Genomic DNA, 18,050 nt, shown 5'->3' with positions numbered 1-18,050 from the left:
AGGAGGAGTTGGGCCTTCCGGAGCCCCTGGTTGGTGCCCACCCATCACAGCACTGCACCCAGCCACTAACCCAGACCGCGAGGCCGAGCACCCAGCCCCCAGCACCCAGGGCCCAGGGACGAGCTGGGTTGGGGTCTGAGGGTGTCAAAGCCAGACGCAGGTCTTGGACCTTGTCCTTTGGGGCCAGGGCCCCTGGTCTCGGCTGCCTGCCCAAGCAGGACCTGCTCAGCGGGCTCCGTGGGCATTTAGGACTGTTGGCTGTCAGGAGTCGCCGTGTCCCAGCATGCTCAGCAGGACACCTGGCCTCCTCCCACCAGACACCATGGCTCTCCTGGGGCGTGACAGCCCAGAGTGTCTGCAGACATTCCAAGGTCCCTGGGGGCAGAGCAGCCCACCGAGACACACTGGTCTAAGTTAGGAGGTTCAGAGTTTTCAGGGTAAAGCACCCAGGCCTGTGGTCCCCAGGACATGGCCTGGTGGCCCAGCTCACGCAGGACCAGGGTAAGGTATAGTCTTAAGGAATCAGAAGAAAAGTCCGACCAAGCAGCTTCTCATTAGGTGACCCGGGTTCGCAGGCTCTGGTCCCACGGAGGCCTGTTGGCCATGCCTAGTCGTAAGGGAGGCCGGGAACGGGCTGGGCTGCGAGGCTGGCCGGGATGGCTAGCACTGTCCCCAGGGAGGAAGGACGATGGAGGACGGCTGGCGGTCCCTGGCCTGCTCAGCTGTGGTCCCCCCGCCGTCCTCTGCACTCTCCCGCCTGGCACCCCTCATGTGACTCACGAGGTCCTGGGGCCCTCGTGCTCCTGGCCTAGGAGGTGTGGTGCAGGACACCTTGCAGCACTGACCAGCAAGGCCTCCCACTGTACCCCGATCCAGACAGACTGCCCGCATTGTCCACTCGACTTGTGTGCCCCCCTCCAGTCCTGACGAGGGCTGGCTACACAGTAGGGCCACTCCAAACAGTGGAGTTTAAGCAAGAGAGATCTATATTTTTGTTTCTGAGAAAAGAAGCCCAAATGTAAGCGAACTTGAGCTGACGCAAAGGCCACACGCACCGTCAATGAAGGGAAAGCGAGGAACGAGAGACGAGTAAATGAGAGATGGAAGACGGAGAGCAGGCAGGGACACACGGGAGAGTTGGTCTGTCCAATAAAGGCCGTCTCTCTACAGGAGAGAGGGCAGCACGGGCTTGGGTTCTGGCACTTCCATGGGACAGGCGGGTGGCTAGGGCTGGGTTGGCGTGAGGGAGTGGTGAGCCTTTCTCAGAAACGCCCTCGGGCAGGAAAGGGACACTTTTTCCTTAAAATGGTGGCTGTCACTTAAGATGGCTAAGCAAGGACCTTATATTCCCCCATTTTTTGTTTTTTATTGGGTCCCTTAGGGACAGGTCACTCTTCTGTAACTGCTTCCTGCTGGGAAGGGGTGGCATTGGAGTCCCTCCTTTGAGGCCCGGGATGTCACCGGAATGATGACGGAGGTGGAGTGGTGGGGGACGGCTGTCCCCTGCGGCCCAGTTTTGGTGAGGGGTTGGTATTCCTGTAACAAAAGCTGGTTGATAGTTTGGTTAGAAATTTCGGGGATCTGGTCTGGATCCCTTCTAATGTCGCGGGGGCAAGCATTAGCAGAAGGCCGATGACCGGGAGAGGGTCAGGAAGGGGAGTGGCGCTGGAGAAGGGGTTTGCCACAGTGAAGGCTCTGATGGGCAGGGTTTCAAGGTGAGCACTGGGGAAAGGGAGACTGGGTCTTCCACCAGGGAAACCTGTAGCCATCACAGGCGGGGGGTCAGGAGTGAGCCCTGGTGGGTGAGGAGATCCTTCAGGTGGCGGGGAGCCGGGGTGGTGAGTGGGGCCCCAAGGTGGGCTTCTCTGACTCCTTAATGAGTAAGAGGCTGCGGCCAACATTCGTAGGCCAGGGGCCCATCCCGAACAGTAGGGTCAAGACCCTCCCATAGATAAGCCACGGGGGCAAAGGTCGGGCCCAGCATGCGTCCCCGAGGACCCCTAGAGCAGATCCCTGCTTTTCAGGCACCTGAAGGTGAGGTGGGCGTGTGAGCTCAGGGAGATGGAGAGAGGGGCTGGAGGAGGCCTGCGGAGCTGGTGAGGGGCTCTGCCACAGAGGCAAGAGGGTTCAGAGAGGGGCCCCGGCCGCATCATATAGAGGCTTAGCCAATATGGAACCCAGGCTCTGGGGAGCCCCGCCACACCCAGAAAGGGGAGAATGTCCTCCCCAGTGGAGGGGTTGGTGTGTTAGTATGAGGCCCTGTCTGTCGAGCGTCACGGCTGTGTGTGGGGCCAGGGGGAGGCCGAGGTCTGTCACCATGGCCCAGGACAGCTGTTCCTGGGATGCAGAAGCCCTAGAGCCTGGGCAGAGAGGAAGTGGAGAAGTTCACGGGTGTCCTGTTGGCTGGCCTCAAGGCGGGACTGCAGAGGAGGTCATCCACATGCTGTGGTGCCCGGGCCGAGTGAGGTGCAGGGACGCTAGGTCCTTAGCCAAGGCCTGTCGAAGGTATGAGGGCTGTCCCGGGCCCCTGGGGGGGACTGTCCCCGTCAGCTGAGTGAGTTACAGGACCCAGGGTCTGTCCGTGGGAAGGAGAAGGTGTCCTGAGGGTCAGAATGGGGGGTAGAGAAGACGGCACCTGTCAGGCGGGCACTGAGCAGTAGGAGGTCCCGGAAGGAGTGGTGGAGACAGGGGTGTAAGGGTTGGTGACCGCGGGACGGAGCTCTTGGGCCAAGCCGTAGGAATCATTAGGCCTTTTCCCTGCCAAGATGGGGGCCATAAGGGATTGAGGAGGCCTGAGGAAGCCCTTTCACAAGAGTCTTGAATGACAGGTGTAAGCCCAGGAGTTTCTGTGGGGAGAGCGGGAGCTGTGGTTGGCCAGAACAGGAGGGGGCCTTTGAGATGGATGTGAATGGGCTCAGGGTGGGAGGCCTTGGCAGGACTTGAAACATCCCGGACAGTAGGGTCCCCCTGGGAAGGGGTAAGGGGAGGCCCTGGCAGACCCAACAGGGGATGGTCCTGAGGTCAGGGTGAGGAGCAGGGCAGCGGCTGGCGAGGCTGGGTAGAAACGTCTATGAGGGGAGAAGGAAAGCGTGGTCCCCAACTTTGTGAGGATGTCCCTTCCCATAAAGGGACCAGGGCACTGTGGAATGACCGAAAAGGAGTGGGTAAAAATGAGAGAGCCAAAGCACCAACAAGCCTAGGTGTCTGTAGGGTTGGTGCATTTGCCCTCTACCCCACAATAGAGGTCACAGAACGGGGGGCAGCCCTCAGATCTCCTTGAGGACTGGAGGGGGAGCCCTGGTGCCCAGGAGGAAGGACACGGGCCCACATGAAGTATGCAGAGTCACCCTGGGCGCCCCTGGAGTGAGGGTAGTGGCCAGGTGATCGGACCTGGGCCTCGTCAGTCCCCTGCATCCAGCCCTAAGAGTCGGAAAGGGGAACCAGAATGGCTGCGGCCACTATGGGCCCGGGGACAGTTAACCGCCCCGTGTCCCTCCTGATGGCAGTTAAGACAAGGGCCAGAGGCTTGTGAGGCGTGGTACATGTGTGAGCCAGTGACCCATCTGACCACATTTAAAACAGTGTCCGGGTGTTCCCAAGGGACCCTTCCACAGGCCAGTGGAACGGGACAGATGCCCAGGCCGACGGGTGGCGCGTCTCTGCTTCGGGGCCCTCTCGTCTCTGCTGTTCTACACCTTAAAGGCCACTCCCAGAACCTCAGCTTGGGCACCTCAGTGACCTCAGTGACAGGAAACTCTGGGGGGAAAGGTAGTCACTGAAGTGCTCCCACCCGGAGTCTCAGGTCCAGGTTAGGGTTCTGTATTCAAGCCGGGGCCAGGGTCTAGAAGTGTGAGGGGGTCCATTCCTGTCCTGGAGGACTTCCTGGAGCCTTTCACGATCAGTGGCTGTGGGCTGCCTTTCTAAGCCCTGCCGTGAGGCAAGTGAGGATGGGCTTCTACCGGTCACTCGTCCAGGCGAACTAGGATCCCACCTGGGGCCCCGATCAGGAACCTCTCAGTGCCAGTCAGAGGGCCGGGGCCCGATGTGCCCCATCAGCATAATTTCTAGCTTGCTCCCCACCTGGCCTGGGCTCCTCCGCAGGAGGGTGAGGGCTAGGCAAGCTCATGTGGACGTCGTGGAAGGCCGAGGCACATGGTTGGGTCAGATACTGAGACGCTTTGAGGTTCGTGGTGGGGCCATTCAGAGTCCAAAGGCTATTGAGGCCAGATCTGAGGGCACACTGAAGCACAGGACCCAGGTGGCTTTTCTATCTGTGAAAGATGTGACAAAGGGAAATGCACAGGAACCCGGATGACCCCAGCCACCCCAGCCACCTCACGTAGGGGACACAGAGATGCGGGTTGGGCTGCGGCAGCCCGTGAGCGTGTCACAGGAGGAGAGAAGGGTGGAGGGGCGGAGGGGCGGAGGGGACGGTGGCTGCGGTGGCTTCGCCAGAAGGAGAACTGTGGTATGGCAGGGGCTCATCCTCTGGTCGAGGGAGAGAGTCCTGGGTAGGACCTTCTGTCCCTTTGGAGGCAGGCCCAGGGGAGGGGAGAACTGAGCCGACTTGTGGGGACAGCAGGAGCTGCAGAGGGAGGGCTTAGACCCAGGGAGGAGAAGTCTGAACGCGGGGATCTCTCTCCGTTTCCCAGACACTCACCATAGCCGAGAAGATCCCTGATCACACTGGATCTAGAGTGCCGCTAAGCGGCCGTTCAGCGGCCAAAGGGTATTGAGGCCAGATCTGATGGCACAAGTGGATAAGTTTTGGGGGGTGAGAGAGAGGGACCCTAGGTTAGCCAGGAGGCAGCCTGGGGGACCATGGGCGGGAATGGATGAGAAGCCACCCACGGTGACACGGGGGAGGTGAGTCGAGAGGTGGGACGTCCCCCAGTCTCTAGTGTCACCCAGTCCAGAGGATGGTCACACTCAGGGGGTCAACGTCGGGGCAGGAGCCCGTGGAGCCACCGGGGTGCCCGGCAGGGTCTACGTAGGGGGCAGAAGCCGTAGAGATGAACCCAAGGCCGAGAGGTCTCACCAGGGGCACCTCCCAATCACCCTGGGTGGTTTTTCCTCAAAACAAAAGACCCAGTGGACAGCAGGGACCCGCCGTAGCTGTGAGAGCTCAGGCTGGGGGTCCCCAACCAAAAGTCATCTCCCGGGACCTGCAGGGGGTTTAGGTCGACCAGAGACAGGGGTCTTACCTGGAATGTCCAGTGGTGGGTGCGGAGAGGGTGTCCAGCAGAAGGGAGGGCCTGGTCCCATGATGAACTCTGATCGGGGCCCAGGGACACGCAGTGACCCTCGCGAAGAGGGGAACAGGCACATCAGGGAACCCGATCCCGGGTTTCAGCACCAAAATGAAGGGAAAGCAAGGAACAAGAGACGGGTGAGTGAGAAATGGAGACGGAGGCCAGGCAGAGATCCACAGAGTTCATGGTCAGGGCTGACCCATGAAGGCCGTCTCTCCATGGGAGGGAGGGCAGCACAGGCTTGGGTTCTGGCACTGTTATGGTCAGGCTCAGGAATCAGAGCCAGACAGGACCTAATGTGGGTGGTTAGGGGTGGGGTTGGTATGAGGGTGTGGTGAGCCTTTCTCAGAAATGGCCTTGGGCAGGAAAGTGAAACTTTTTAATTAAAACGCTGGCTGTCACTTAAGATGGCCGTTCAGATGCTGAGCAAGGACTCACAGTCAGGACTCAGGCTCCTGCCAGCTCATGGCTCTTGCCTTCAAGAGCGTGTGGCCCTTCACCAGAGATTCCAAAATGGCTGCCAGAGTTCTTGCCATCACATCTTCCATCCAGGCTGCCGAGTGGAGGAAGGACCAAAGAAGAGCAACCTCTGTCCATTCCTGGACATCCCACTTGGTATTTCTACTTACTTTTCGTTGATCACATGACCACATCTAGCTGCAGTCAAGTCTGGGAGGTATCTTTTAGTTGAGCTGCAATATGACCAGGTAACGTAGGAGCTCTTCTGGGTGACCCTTGGTGCATGCATGTAATCCCAGAGACTCAGGAGGCTGAGGCAGGAGGATCACAAGTTCGAGGCCAGCCTTCACAGCTTAGGATGCTGTGTATCAAAATACAAGCTAAATAGGGCTGGGGGTGTAACTCAGTGGCAGATGGCCCTGGGTTCAATTCCCAGGACAACAATAATTAAAACAATAACAATGACAAAGTAGGAGCTGTCAGGAAGGAGGATGGCCGGTGGGCATTGGACATCAGCACTGTCTGCCACGCCCACTGCTCCTGAGCCCACAGCTTGCCCTGATGCCCCGTCCTGGGTCCACCCAGGTCCTCCCTGGGGCCATCCAGCCCAGCCCACCCAAGTTCCTGAAGCACAAGCAGAAAGAATGAGGGGTAGGTGCGACCCCCACCAGCCCCCCTCAGGACAGAAGGGACAGGAGGCTCGGTCTCACAGGGACACTGACGTGCCCTCTGCTCCCACCCGGACTCCACCGGACGCCTTGCATTTCTCGTGCCTTAACTCAAGTGTCTTCTCTAGAAGACAGGACGGAGCCGGCTCCCGGCCTTCAGGGGCTGATGGGGGATGGGGGACAGGGACTGACCTTCTGCAGCGGGACGAGGCTGTGGCCAGGAGCCTGCTGGCCAGGTTGATCTGAAGTCACAGGTGCTGGTTCTCGGTCTCGGGCACAAGAGCCAAGCCCGGGGCCAACAGCAGGCCTTCCCTCCCCACCGGCCACGTGGGGTCGTGGACAGCCAGGAGTCCCCGTGGGAGCTGAGGCCCTGGCCTGGAGGTGGGGAGACCGGGGCTGACTGGGGAGGGGCTGCCCAGCTCCCACGTGGCCAAGGGAGGGGAACCCGGCACGCTGCCCCCGTCCCGAGGCCCTGGGTTCCGGCACCCCACCCAGGCTCACCTGCAGCCAGCAGGCGCCCATCAGCCATGGCCTGGGGCCCGGCCAGCTCTGTGGGCTTCCTGCCGGCTCCTGTCCCACCCAGGAGGCCCGGACTCCTCAGCCCCCATGGGGACATCTCATCACTGAGAAGGACGTGCCAGGTGTCCGGGCTGACTGTCCTGGCCTCCCCTAGCACCTGCCGTGAAGTTTCCGATTGTGAGCTGGATGGGAACCCAGGTCCCCATGCAGCCCTGTGGGCAAGACTCTGTGCCCACCTAAAGCCCACATCACCAGCCCACTTGAGGGACGGCCTAGGCCCCAGCACGGGGCTGCAGACCTCGGGTCACCATGGCTGGCGCCCAGGGCCACAGAACAGAAGCGGGGGCAGGACGTGTAGACCGCGGGACCCAGGGATCTGTGACTCAGGCTCTCTCATGACTCTGTGCCACCTGAGTTGTGGGGTACAGGGGGCCTTTGGTGGACGTCTGGCACACACGGCACACACAGAGACATTGTCATTATGAATGACAATAATTTCAAATTTGGGGTACCTTGAGGGTTGCTGCCGTCATGGACACTGCTGGGCACCCCTGCCTGGGCAGGGGCTGGCTCCTCTTCGGAGCGGGTAGCACTGGGCTGGTGGGCATCCACATTGCCCTTCTCCACGGGCAGCCGGCGTCCCTGTGGAAGACTGGGCAGGTCCTGCAGGTGACTCAGCTCTCAGGAGCGGGCAGTGAGAAAGCCCAGGCCCAGCCCAGGACAGGCCCAGCCCCAGAGAAAGCGGAGTCCTGCCCCCTGACCCCCAGGCCACCGAGAGCCGTGAGTCCCCAGCACCCCCCTTCTGCACACTCGGCTGTCCTGCTCCGTGGAGATGTGGCCCTGGCTACTTGGCCCTGGAGGGGCCGGGCCGCACCCTACCTCATCGGGCAAGAGGACTCGGAGGTCCCGGTGGGCACCATTTCCCACCCTCTCCTGGGAAAGCGGAGGCTCGGCCGCATCAGGAGGAGGTGGACCCGGAACCCACAGCTGGTGTGCGAGGTGGACTGGGCTGGGGACTGGACCCGGAGCCCTGTGGGAGCAGACACGGGGCTGTGTCACGGGCACTGCAGGCCCCTGGACTACTGACCCACACCTGTTCCTGGGACAGTCTGGTTGACAGGACCTGTCCCTCAGGAGCACCTCTCTGGCCAGAGAAGTATACAGACTTCCTGAGGCCCAGAGGCCACAGGGCCACCGTGACCCTTGGTGCAGGCAGGGGGGCCTGGAGGAGGCAGGGATGTGGGTGCTCGGGGGCCGGCACCCCGTGCCAGTGGGGAGCGTGGAAGCTTCCAGGCCGGCCTCGCTGGGGCCACTGTGCGGCAGGGCAGGCTCACGCCGAGGGCCACTGGAGGAGGAAGGGGTGGGACGCCTGCGTTGGACGGATGGCCTTGCCGCCCCACCTGTGGGCAGACTCTGTGCTCTGGAGATGCCATGGAGACCACGGGAGCCCAGCAGGCGTGGCCAGGAGTGTTCAGGGCAGGCCGGGGCCGGGGCAGAGGCAGCCAGGACAATGACCAAGAAACGCTCTTCCTGGCTGAGGGGTGGCGTGGAGCCGCCTGGCCGGCTCGGGGCCCCCACGGGCCTGGCTCACACCACGCCGGGCGAACGGCCCCCTGAGAAGCTGGGGTCTTCCTGTCTATAAAACGGGGTGGTGAGGGCTGGGACGTAGCTCAGCTGCAGAGCGCCTGCCTCGCGTGCACAAGGCCCTGGGTTCCATCTCCAGCGTCCCAAAAACTGGGGTGATGATGCGTGTCCTGCCCCAGTGAGGTCCTGCGGGGACCTCCCTGGGCTCCAGGAGCTTGGACACTATGCCCCTCACCAAGACACCAGCCCGGCCCCGCAGCCCGGCCCCGCAGCCGGGCCCCGCCTGCTCCATCCAGGCGGAACAACCCAGTGGCCTGGTACCCTCTTCCTAGATGTGTCCCCAGCCCTCCTTCCCCAGGAGACTCCCGAGAGTCCTGCCCAGTGGAGTGGTGGGCGTCTCCTCCAGCGAGTCCTCCCAATACCCCTTCCCTCACCTTTCACCCTGCAGCCCTCCGCCTCAGCCAGGATCTCACAGGCCTCAGGAGAAGCCTCTGGGAGCCCTGGGGCTGGTGGCCAGCTCCACCATACCTGACCACCCGCTCTCCCCGGAGTCAGGCAATGCCTGAGGCATGTGTGGGAGGCACACAGTGTGGCTGCAAGGCAGGGCCACTGTGGGCTGCCCATTGCCAACCCCTGAGGGGCTCCTTTGGTGGTGGTGATGACGGGTGATGATGGTGATGATGATGGTAATGAGAATGGTCATGGTGATGACAGTGTTGGAAGCAGTGGTGACAGTGATGGTGGTGGCAGAGTTGGTGATGGTGACATGGGGATGGTGGTGATAATGATGATGGTAGTGATGGTGGTGATGGAGATGGTAGTGGTGATGGTGTTGGTGATGGTGGTGATGGAGGTGGTGGTGGTGGTGGTGTTGATGATGATAATAGTGGTAATGGAGATGGTGGTGATGGAGGTGGTAGTGGTGGTGACAAGGATGATGGTGGTGATGGAAATAGTGTTGTTATTGGTGGTGGTAGTGATGGTGGTGTTGGAGATGGTGGTGGTGGTAATGATGGTGGTGATGGAGGTGGTGGTGGTGGTGGTGGTGATGGAGGTGGTGTTGGTGATGGTGGTAGTGATGGTGGTGGTGATGGTGGTAGTGATGGTGGTGGTGATGGTGGTAGTGATGGTGGTGGTGATGGAAGTGGTGGTGGTGATGGAGGTGGTGGTGGTGGTGATGGTGATGGAGGTGGTGGTGGTGGTAGTGATGGTGGTGGTGGTGGTGGTGATGGAGGTGGTGGTGGTGGTGGTGGTGATGGTGGTGGTGTTGTTGATGATGATGATAGTGGTAATGGAGATGGTGGTGATGGAGGTGGTAGTGGTGGTGATAAGGATGATGGTGGTGATGGTTGTGGTGATGGTGGTGATGGAGATAGTGTTGTTGGTGGTGGTGGTAGTGATGGTGGTGATGGAGATGGTGGTGGTGGTAATGATGGTGGTGGTGGTGGTGGTGGTGGTGGTGATGGAGGTGGTGGTGGTGGTGGTGATGGAGGTGGTGGTGGTGGTGGTGATGGAGGTGGTGGTGGTGGTAGTGATGGTGGTGGTGGTGGTGGTGATGGAGGTGGTGGTGGTGGTGGTGGTGATGGAGGTGGTGGTGGTGGTGGTGGTGGTGATGGAGGTGGTGGTGGTGGTGGTGGTGGTGATGGAGGTGGTGTTGGTGATGGTGGTAGTGATGGTGGTGGTAGTGGTAATGGAGATGCTGGTGATGGAGGTGGCAGTGGTGGTGATAAGGATGATGGTGGTGATGGTTGTGGTGGTGATGGTGATGGAGATAGTGTTGGTGGTGGTGGTGGTAGTGATGGTGGTGATGGAGATGGTGGTGGTAATGATGGTGGTGATGCTGGTGGTGATGGAGATGGTGGTATTGATGGTGGTAGTGATGGAGATGGTGGTGGTGGTGATGGTGATGGTAGTGGAATGGAGATGGTGGTGATGCATATAGTGTTGTTGTTGGTGGTGGTGATGGAGATGGTGTTGGTGGTATTGGTGGTGATGGATATGGCGTTGTTGTTGTTGGTGGTGATGGAGATGGCGGTGGTGGTGGTAATGATGGTGGTGGTGATGGTGGTGATGATGGTATTGTTGTTAGTCATACGGTCTTAGAATGAAAATGTCCATGCATACAGTTTGGAACCTCATCACATCCTTGTCCCTGGACGATGTGACTTGGGCCTCTATTTTCCATGGATTGTTAGGTGATCTCAGAGAATCTCCCAGCTCCACCCTCTCAGCTCTGGAGTCTGAGACCTCTTTTCTGTGCATGAAGGGTGGTGGTGGAGGGGAAGGACTGATTTTCTCCGCAGTGGGCTGGGTCAGGTCTGGGAACTGGCGGAGAGGCCCCACAGGAAGGGCACTTTGGAAGTCAGGCCAGGCTCCCCAGCACCCGGCGCTCTGAGGTCCTCCAAGCCTACGTGCCAGCAAGGTGCCCTAGCCAGGCTACAAGTCCCCAGAGCCCCCTGAAAAGAGTGCCTCAGCTCCCTGGAAACCCAGGGTCCACTCTAGGGGAGACCTGGTGACACTGTGCACTTCGGGTCCCCAAGAGCTCCTTTCCAGGTGCCCCACCAACCAGCCACATTTCCACCAGATGAAAACACTGAGCTCAGAGCCCAAGGCCCTCCCTTCCCGGCCCCAGGTGCCAGGCTCCAGCCACAAGACGGACAGTGACCAGCCCCTCTGGAGAGTCAGAGGTCTCTGTCTGGGGCATGCTTTCTGCCTCCGAGTCTCCACAGCTCGGCAGACAGTTCTTCGCCCCAGCCAGGCCCTGCCCTCTGGCCTTCCAAGGGTCCAGGGCCCGGGGGATCTGCCCAGTTCCGGATTCCTGCTCCATAGCCCAGACACCCCAGCATGACCACCAGAGGGTGCTGTGCCCCAGGGAAAGGCCCCTGCCAGGCCTGAGCCCCACGGTGGCCCTGGGTGCTGGAGTCCAGACTCTGGGGACAAATGAGAGGGGAAGCCATGGAACACAGGCTGGGAAAGCGAGGGCTCAGGGTCTCCAGGACCTGACCCCAGGCCCAGGGCTGTGTGACCCTGTCAAGTCCCTTGTCTCTGTCATGGTGCTGGCCTGGAAGGCTCCAGGGGGGGCTGGGTGGGGACCAGGACGTTCCTGAGTGCACCCCACCCCATACCGGGAGACTACTGTCCCCATGAGACAAGGTAGGACGAGGACTTCAGGTTTTGGTCTGATGAGGGACGAGGGGGTTAGAGCCCAGGAACCGCCAGAGGCCCAGGGTGCTGGTGGGTGGCACCGCAGAGGCCACCCCAGCCCCCAGGTGGCCAACAAGGCCGCGTGGACGGGCCTTCTGAGTGTGTCCACCTTTGGGCTTCTGTGGCGCTGCCCCAGCTGGCCTCTCCTGGCACAGAGCTGGGCCACAGGGCTGCTCGCTCCCCACGGTTCAGTCTGAGGACCCCGGCCTCCGTGCATGCCCAGGGCGCACACCCAGGCTCACCCACCCCACCATTCCTTACCACTGACTGCTGGAGCGCCCTGGCGGAGGGCGGGCGTCCCGTGGCCTTCTCCCCTTTCCACGGCTCAGGAGAACCCCGTGCTCTTCCACCAGGGAGCTCAGCGCCAGGGAGACACCCCGCGCCTCCTGCCCGCGGGGCCTGCTGGCCTGACTAGCTGGGAGCTCGCTCACCCACTGCTCCTTGGCCAGCGGGGTCCCTGTGAGGGCCTACTGTGTGCCGGGCTTTGTGCTAAGAGGTTTTGGAGATGCACAAAGAAGCACAAAATGGCCGCCTCTCCCCTCGGGGACGGTGGAGCCCAGGGCTCAGCAGGAGCCACAGCCCGTGGGAGGGGCACAGGGGTCTCAGGTGGTGTCCTGATGCCAGAGTGTGGCTGGCAGATCAGCGACCTGGCACCTGGCTGTGAGAAGCCCGGGGGCTTGCAGGTGGGGGAGCAGCCTGGGCACGGGGTGTGGTGTGTGCAAAGGCCAGGGAAGGGCGAGGTGGCCAGGCTGCCCAGCCTGAGGCCTCAGGAAGGGGCTGGGCCCGCAGCCCCCTACAGCAGGGCCAGTGCAGCACTCGGAACTGCAGGTCCAGCTGCCAGGTCCAGGGCAGGCAGTGTGGCGGGGGCTCCTGGCACCTGTGCTGACAGGCTGGCTCACCACCTGGTGCACGGGCCTGCCCAAGGTTCCTGGGACACAAAAGGGCTGCCAGGTCCTCACTCCAGCCCCTGGGAGGGGGGGGGGCCTACCAGAACTGAACCGGGATGAAGCAGCCTTGATAGACCTGGAGAAAGAGCTCTGCAGGCTGCCAGCATAACCTGTGCAAAGATCCTGGGGCAGGAAGGAGCTGGGCCCATGGCCAGCACACCCAAGAGCAAGGGCTGCCAGAGGGTGGAAAGATGTAGCTACGATTTTTCCAAGGCCCTTCCACATCTAGGCAGGGTCACAGGGTCCTGGACATTTTAAGGCTGAAAGGAATCAGTTGGACTTACACAGGAGACTCCTCCTCCAGGAATCCAGTGCCTGGGCAGTGGTTCACTCAAGGACACGCTTGTCTGCTGAGCAAAGCCCGCCTTCCTGTGTAGCTGGGGGTGGATCGCCCTGGCCCCAGGCCATTCCTCTCCGCCAGTGCATTGTCTGCCTGTCTGGCCGGAAGCAGCTGCTGCCCAGAGCAGGTGGGGCCTGAGGGGAATGCAGGGCTGCCAGGTCTGCAGGAAGCTGCCCGGCTCCGGGGCCTCTGCGCCCAGCCCAAGGCTCGCCGACAGGCCTGGCTCCCAGCACGGCCCAGGTCTGGAGTACAGAGGCTGCGCCGGGCCTCCCAGCCACCCAGCTCACCCCAGTGCCCGGGGGACCCTCAGGACCACCCAGATGCCCTCACTGCCACCTCTCAGCCCCGAGCGGGGAAGGCTGGAAGGGAGAAGAGCCGGGTCCTCTGGCTGCCACCTCCAGCCTCACTGGCCCCGCGGGGACTCGGACCCCACCCCTGGTGCAAAGAGGGGGGTGCAGAGGTCCAAGCTGGGAACCCCAAAGTGCACCCTCCTCCCCTGGCGCCTGCCCTGAGCTGGCCCTGAAGGCACGGGCACCTGAGGCTGCCCTGGGGCCATGCTCAACACCCCTCCCCCCAGGCCTGGAGGCCACATGGCACTCCCCCAGGACATCTTTGAGGAAAGGTGCCCAGGTGTCCTCTGGGGCATGGACTTCATCCGTCCGTTGCTACATTTGTACCACCTGCTGGTGTCCCTGCCAGGCCTGGTGGCCTGAGGCCATCTGCCCTCAGTGTGTCCTGAGGCCCTCGGTCCAGCCTGGCAGGGCCGCTGCATCCAGGGGGGCTGGACCCCTCTGGGTCCCGCATTCCGTGGTCACTGCGGTGGCCTGCCCTGCCTCGCCCCTCTCAGGAGCGCCCTGGCAGAGAGCTGGCCAGCCCAGCCCAGCCCTCAGAGCGGCTCCTGCCCTGCCCTGCAGAGCAAGCCCGGCCTTGGCCCAGCAGCAGCGGCCCCACCCCTCCTTCCTGTCCCCCCCCTCCTTGGCCAAGGATCTGGTTCCTAAATTCTTCTGTTACTTTTCTTCCCAAGGTGGTCTCTGCCTCGTGTTCCAGGTGTAAGTTAAACTTGAACAGGGACAGCCCTCCCTCCCTTCCTGGGCTGCCCCTGGGGTGGGGTGGGTGCCCTTGCTGGAGAGAGAGGGACCTGCACCACACCCGGCGTCGCGGGCCCTGCCCAACGCAGGAGGAGCCATTGGGTGCCCTGAATGGCCGTCCTGGAGCCTGCACCCCCAAGCGGACCTCTGTGTGCGGGCGCTGCCTCCCACAGGACCCTCTGGCTCCCATTGCTGCCTGCAAGGTGGCTCTGCAGCCCGGCTAGCAGAGCCTCTGCGCTGATGTCCCCCCAGCTCCCCTGCCACGGGCACGGGAGCCCTGCTTCACGCACTCTGTCTCCTCAGCCCGGACAGCACAAGTTCACGGGCCAGGTTCAAAGGCCTCCCAGCTCCTTGGCCCTGAAAGAGCCATTGGCCTCCCTGAGGTGGCCTCTCCTCCTCCTGCCTCCCCTGGCCCTGTGAAGACCTGAGGCAGCTCTCTGATGACCCCCAGCTGCCCTGCACAGATGGGCCCTAGGGAAGGGGACGGCTGAGGGCCAGGTAGCCGGGAAGACGAGCCAGAGCCAAGCAGGAGTGGTCAGAGCCGGGCCACGGGGTCTTCAACAGTTTCCTGCCATCTGACGCCTTCCAAGGCGCACAGACCACGGAGGAGACTGCCCGTGGGAGGCGGGGGTGAGACGGGTGAGGGATCCCGGCCCTGCAGCTGCCTCTTGGGGGGCAGGATTCCACGCCACTGTAGGGCTGGGGGGACTGGGGATCTGCAGGAGGGAGTCAGGGTCATCTGGTCCAGGAAGAGGGGCAGAAGGAGGAACAGAACAGAGAGTGGGGAGGGAAAAGTCAGACCTCGCCCTCTGCCCAGAGGTCCCCAGAAGCCAGGGAAACGGGGGAAGGGGGCTTGTGAGCTCCTCTCCCCGGGGTACAGTTAGAAGCCATCGGGTCTCAATCCCAAAGCCTCCGTCCTGAGCGGGGCCTGGGACTGAGACCATAAGGAATGCTAATGCGGATCCCTTCCCTCCTGAGCTGCCACTGAGCTGGGCTGGGCTTGGAACCCCAGACCCTCCCCTTGTCCCCACCGTGCCTGGGAACTTGGGTGGGGGCCTCAGTGACACTCTGCCAACTGCACAGCTGAGAGGACGGGAGAGGCACTCGGGGCCTGGCTGAGCCCCTGCCCTGCAGTGTGCCTGAGGCCCTCCTGGCCCCCAGGCAGCTGGGCTCCCCGTTCCTGCAGACCTGGTGGCGCCAGGAGCAGCCGAGGGTCTGGTGCTCCTGTGTGGCCGTCCCCACACCCAGCGCCCTGACTCTGCCCGGGAGAACCCCTGGCTCAGGTTCCGGGAAGGAAACGAGGCCTTGTCTGGTGACCATGAACTGCAGCCTCCCTTCAACCTGCTGTGGCCATCGACCAGGAGCCCAGCGGGGCCCGAGGCGCCTCCTCTGGCGACGGCCTTCTGAGGCCGCTCCGACTGAGCTGGCTTTCAGGAGGGAGCCCCCAGGAGAGCCCGCAGGCTTCCACGGCCCAGTCCCCAGCCCACGGAGCCCCCTCCCCTCCCTTTGAGGGGAGGGGACCAGATGCCACCCTGGGTGGGGACCTAGAAAGGGTCTGGAGCAGTGGAGGGACGGACCACAGGCTCCCGAGGCAGGAGAAGAGCTGCGGCTCTGGGCGGTCCCTCCCGTCCTGCCCTATGGGAACGTTCTAGTTGTTGGTTCTTCAGAGCCTGGCCCTCCTTCCCCTTTGTCTCCAGACCACGCTGTCCACCCTGGCAGACCCTGGGCGGCCAGCGGGCCCTGCAGGAGGCCCTGTGCTCAGCCTCTGCGGGGGTGCAGTGGGTCGGCTCTCTCCAGGTCTGCACCCGCTGCCCCTTGTGCCCCTCAGGCCAGCGGGCCCTGGAGCTTCTCCTGACCTTTGACCTTCATTAAACCCTCCGAAAATGACCCGAGCTGAGGTCACAGTCTGTTTCCCACCCTTACTGGAGAGGGTGGCCAGCTGTCCTGAGGCCCTGAGTCACCCCAGGTCCTGGCCTGAGGCTGGCCTGAGCCTCCTACTTGGTGGCTTGACCCTTCAGACTCCCACAGAAAAGTCTGCATAGAGGTGGCCACTGCCTGAGCTCCTCGGTGGGGACAGGGCTGAGTGTTTTAACTCCAGCACGACCGACCGGCCCAGTGGGGGGGCTGGCGCCAGCCAGCCAGCTGAGTCAACAGCCCTGGTCACGTTTCCAGGCCCCCTGCAGCCCTGCTGCCCTGCAGGACTGGAGGCCACTCAAGGCCAAGGGCGGGGCTGAGTCCTCTGTGGAGATGGCTCTGCTCCTGGGTCCCGGATCCGGCACCTCCCAGCACGTGACCCGAGGAGGGGCTGCCTGCCCTGGCGGCACGGAGGACCCTGCACCCCGGGGCCCAGCTCTGCGCTCTTGCTCTGGGACCTCATTCTTCCAACCGTCGAACAGGCTGGTGGCGTCCTTGGGGTAGTGGGTGTCACAGAGAGAAGGGAGCCCGGACCAGGCCCCAGGAGACTCAGGACACTGGACGTCTCAGACTGGCCCTGTGTGGGGAGCCACTGGATGTGGGAGCAGGGACCCCCGGATTTTCAGAACACCCCTCTGTGCTCACTAGAGTGGCTGAATGGATAGACGGGTTGGGGGGGGGGCTCTCCCAGGGCCTGCAGGGCCCTGGGCAGAGGGAGGCCAAGCCAGGGCCAGCATTGGACATCACAGGCTGGCTGGGCAGAGCCTGTCCTCCTCCTTCAGGCCCCTGGAGTCCAGGGATGCCACTTCCCGGGCCCAGGGATCCATGTCACAAAGCCATGAAGGGTCCCAGCCACTGCTTTGGGGAGATTTATTTTGATTTAAACCCAAACTAGTAACTTCTTGGCTCTTCAGCTCACAGCCGGCTTCTCAGGCCCCAGGCCCTCGGGGCAGCCACCTCCTGTCCAGATGCTCCTAGGCTGGACCCCAGAGACAGGTCAGGGCCCGGCAGGGAGATGCCACCAGTGATGGGCACCCAGACACCCGCTTGCACTAGGCCCCATCAGGGCAAAACTCCCCTCAACCTGGCCCTGGGTGTCGTGGACATCTGTCCAGGGGACCAAGAGATGGCCATTCCCAGAGATGGTCCTTGGGCCCCTGGGAGAACCAGCTCAGTCTTCCTGGCCTGCAGGCCTCCTACACCCACTTCACATGCCCTCTGCGGCTGCCTGCCCCCGACACTGCGTACTGTCCAGGACGCTGGGCAGTCACCCACAGGACCTGCAGCTGGGCACAGAAGCTGGCCATGGCTGTGGGCCTTGGCCTCTGATTATCAGAGCACTCTTTCCATGCCTGAGAGTTTGCTCCTGGCCCCCCAGTGGACCCACCCCATGCATGCTGTCTCTCCAAGCACATGTTCCTTCAGAGACCAAATCTCCCAGGACAGAGGGGTGGGGACAGGGGAATGATCTCAAGACTGGCTGCCCTGCTGGGCCCTCAGGTGCTGGCCTTGGAGGCCACATCTCCAGGGAAAGCGCAGGGCACCTTTCCTTGTTGGTCCCCTGGCTCCGTCACTTGGGCCCTCGATGTGCGTCGTGGGGCCCTCCCCCTGCAGGGCAGGAGCCAGGCGGGCACCACCCAGCCTAGCTGCTCACCCAAGGGGTGTCCCAAAGCGACGTCTTCCTGCTCCACCAGCTGCGCTCTTCCCAGTTCCCCTCAGGAGCCGGGGGTCTGTGTGACTCCACCCTCCCCCCAGAATAGTGATCTGCTCCCCACCCCCCAGCCTGAAGTCCCAGGTGGCTGCAGATTGGCACAGGCAGGTGACCTGGGATTCACTCCCTACAGGCCCTGCCCCGCCCTGCACTCTCCCTGCACCTCAGAATCCCCCATTATAAGGGTAGCAACAAAGGAAAACACCCCTCTTGTGTGGAAGAGTCAATAAACAAGGCCTCTGCCAGGGCTCCCACAAGAGTGCCCCAGGCGCAGGGTGCCAGGCTCCGACCCGGCCAGCATGGGTCACAGTGGCCACCAGGGGGCAGCAGAGGTGAGCTCTCTCCAGGAGCCTGGCTTTGTGCA

At 62.4% G+C, this 18,050-nt stretch overlaps 1 protein-coding gene across 15 annotated transcripts; it reads right to left on the bottom strand.

Annotated features, from left to right (window-relative positions):
* Positions 1 to 963: 963 nt before the first annotated feature.
* Positions 964 to 13,248, bottom strand: LOC120887225 (uncharacterized). Of its 15 annotated transcripts, XM_078052540.1 has the most exons (8): positions 7,411 to 11,483; positions 6,881 to 7,055; positions 6,572 to 6,754; positions 5,691 to 6,072; positions 5,205 to 5,273; positions 4,661 to 4,744; positions 4,081 to 4,271; positions 964 to 2,600 (listed from the first exon to the last, which is right to left on the bottom strand). In XM_078052540.1, the coding sequence occupies exon 1, from the start codon at positions 10,418 to 10,420 to the stop codon at positions 9,182 to 9,184; it is 1,239 nt and encodes a 412-aa protein (XP_077908666.1). In that variant the 5' UTR covers positions 10,421 to 11,483; the 3' UTR covers positions 964 to 2,600; positions 4,081 to 4,271; positions 4,661 to 4,744; positions 5,205 to 5,273; positions 5,691 to 6,072; positions 6,572 to 6,754; positions 6,881 to 7,055; positions 7,411 to 9,181. The 15 variants fall into 15 exon arrangements, 13 of the variants coding, with proteins under 13 accessions (XP_077908666.1, XP_077908655.1, XP_077908665.1 ...); XM_078052529.1 differs by having other exon boundaries at positions 5,205 to 6,072; XM_078052539.1 differs by having other exon boundaries at positions 4,081 to 4,986.
* Between the last annotated feature and the right edge of the window lie 4,802 nt (positions 13,249 to 18,050).

The sequence above is a fragment of the Ictidomys tridecemlineatus genome, chromosome 6, assembly GCF_052094955.1.
Source record: "Ictidomys tridecemlineatus isolate mIctTri1 chromosome 6, mIctTri1.hap1, whole genome shotgun sequence".
Lineage (NCBI taxonomy): Eukaryota > Metazoa > Chordata > Mammalia > Rodentia > Sciuridae > Ictidomys > Ictidomys tridecemlineatus.
The sequence above is the reverse complement of the archived record's forward strand: the minus strand, read 5'-3'. Positions and strand labels throughout refer to the sequence as shown.

Coding starts and splice junctions, on each gene's coding strand:
- LOC120887225 (XM_078052532.1), bottom strand. CDS start 10,420: ATGCATCACCACCATCTCCATTCCACTACCATCACCATCACCACCACC.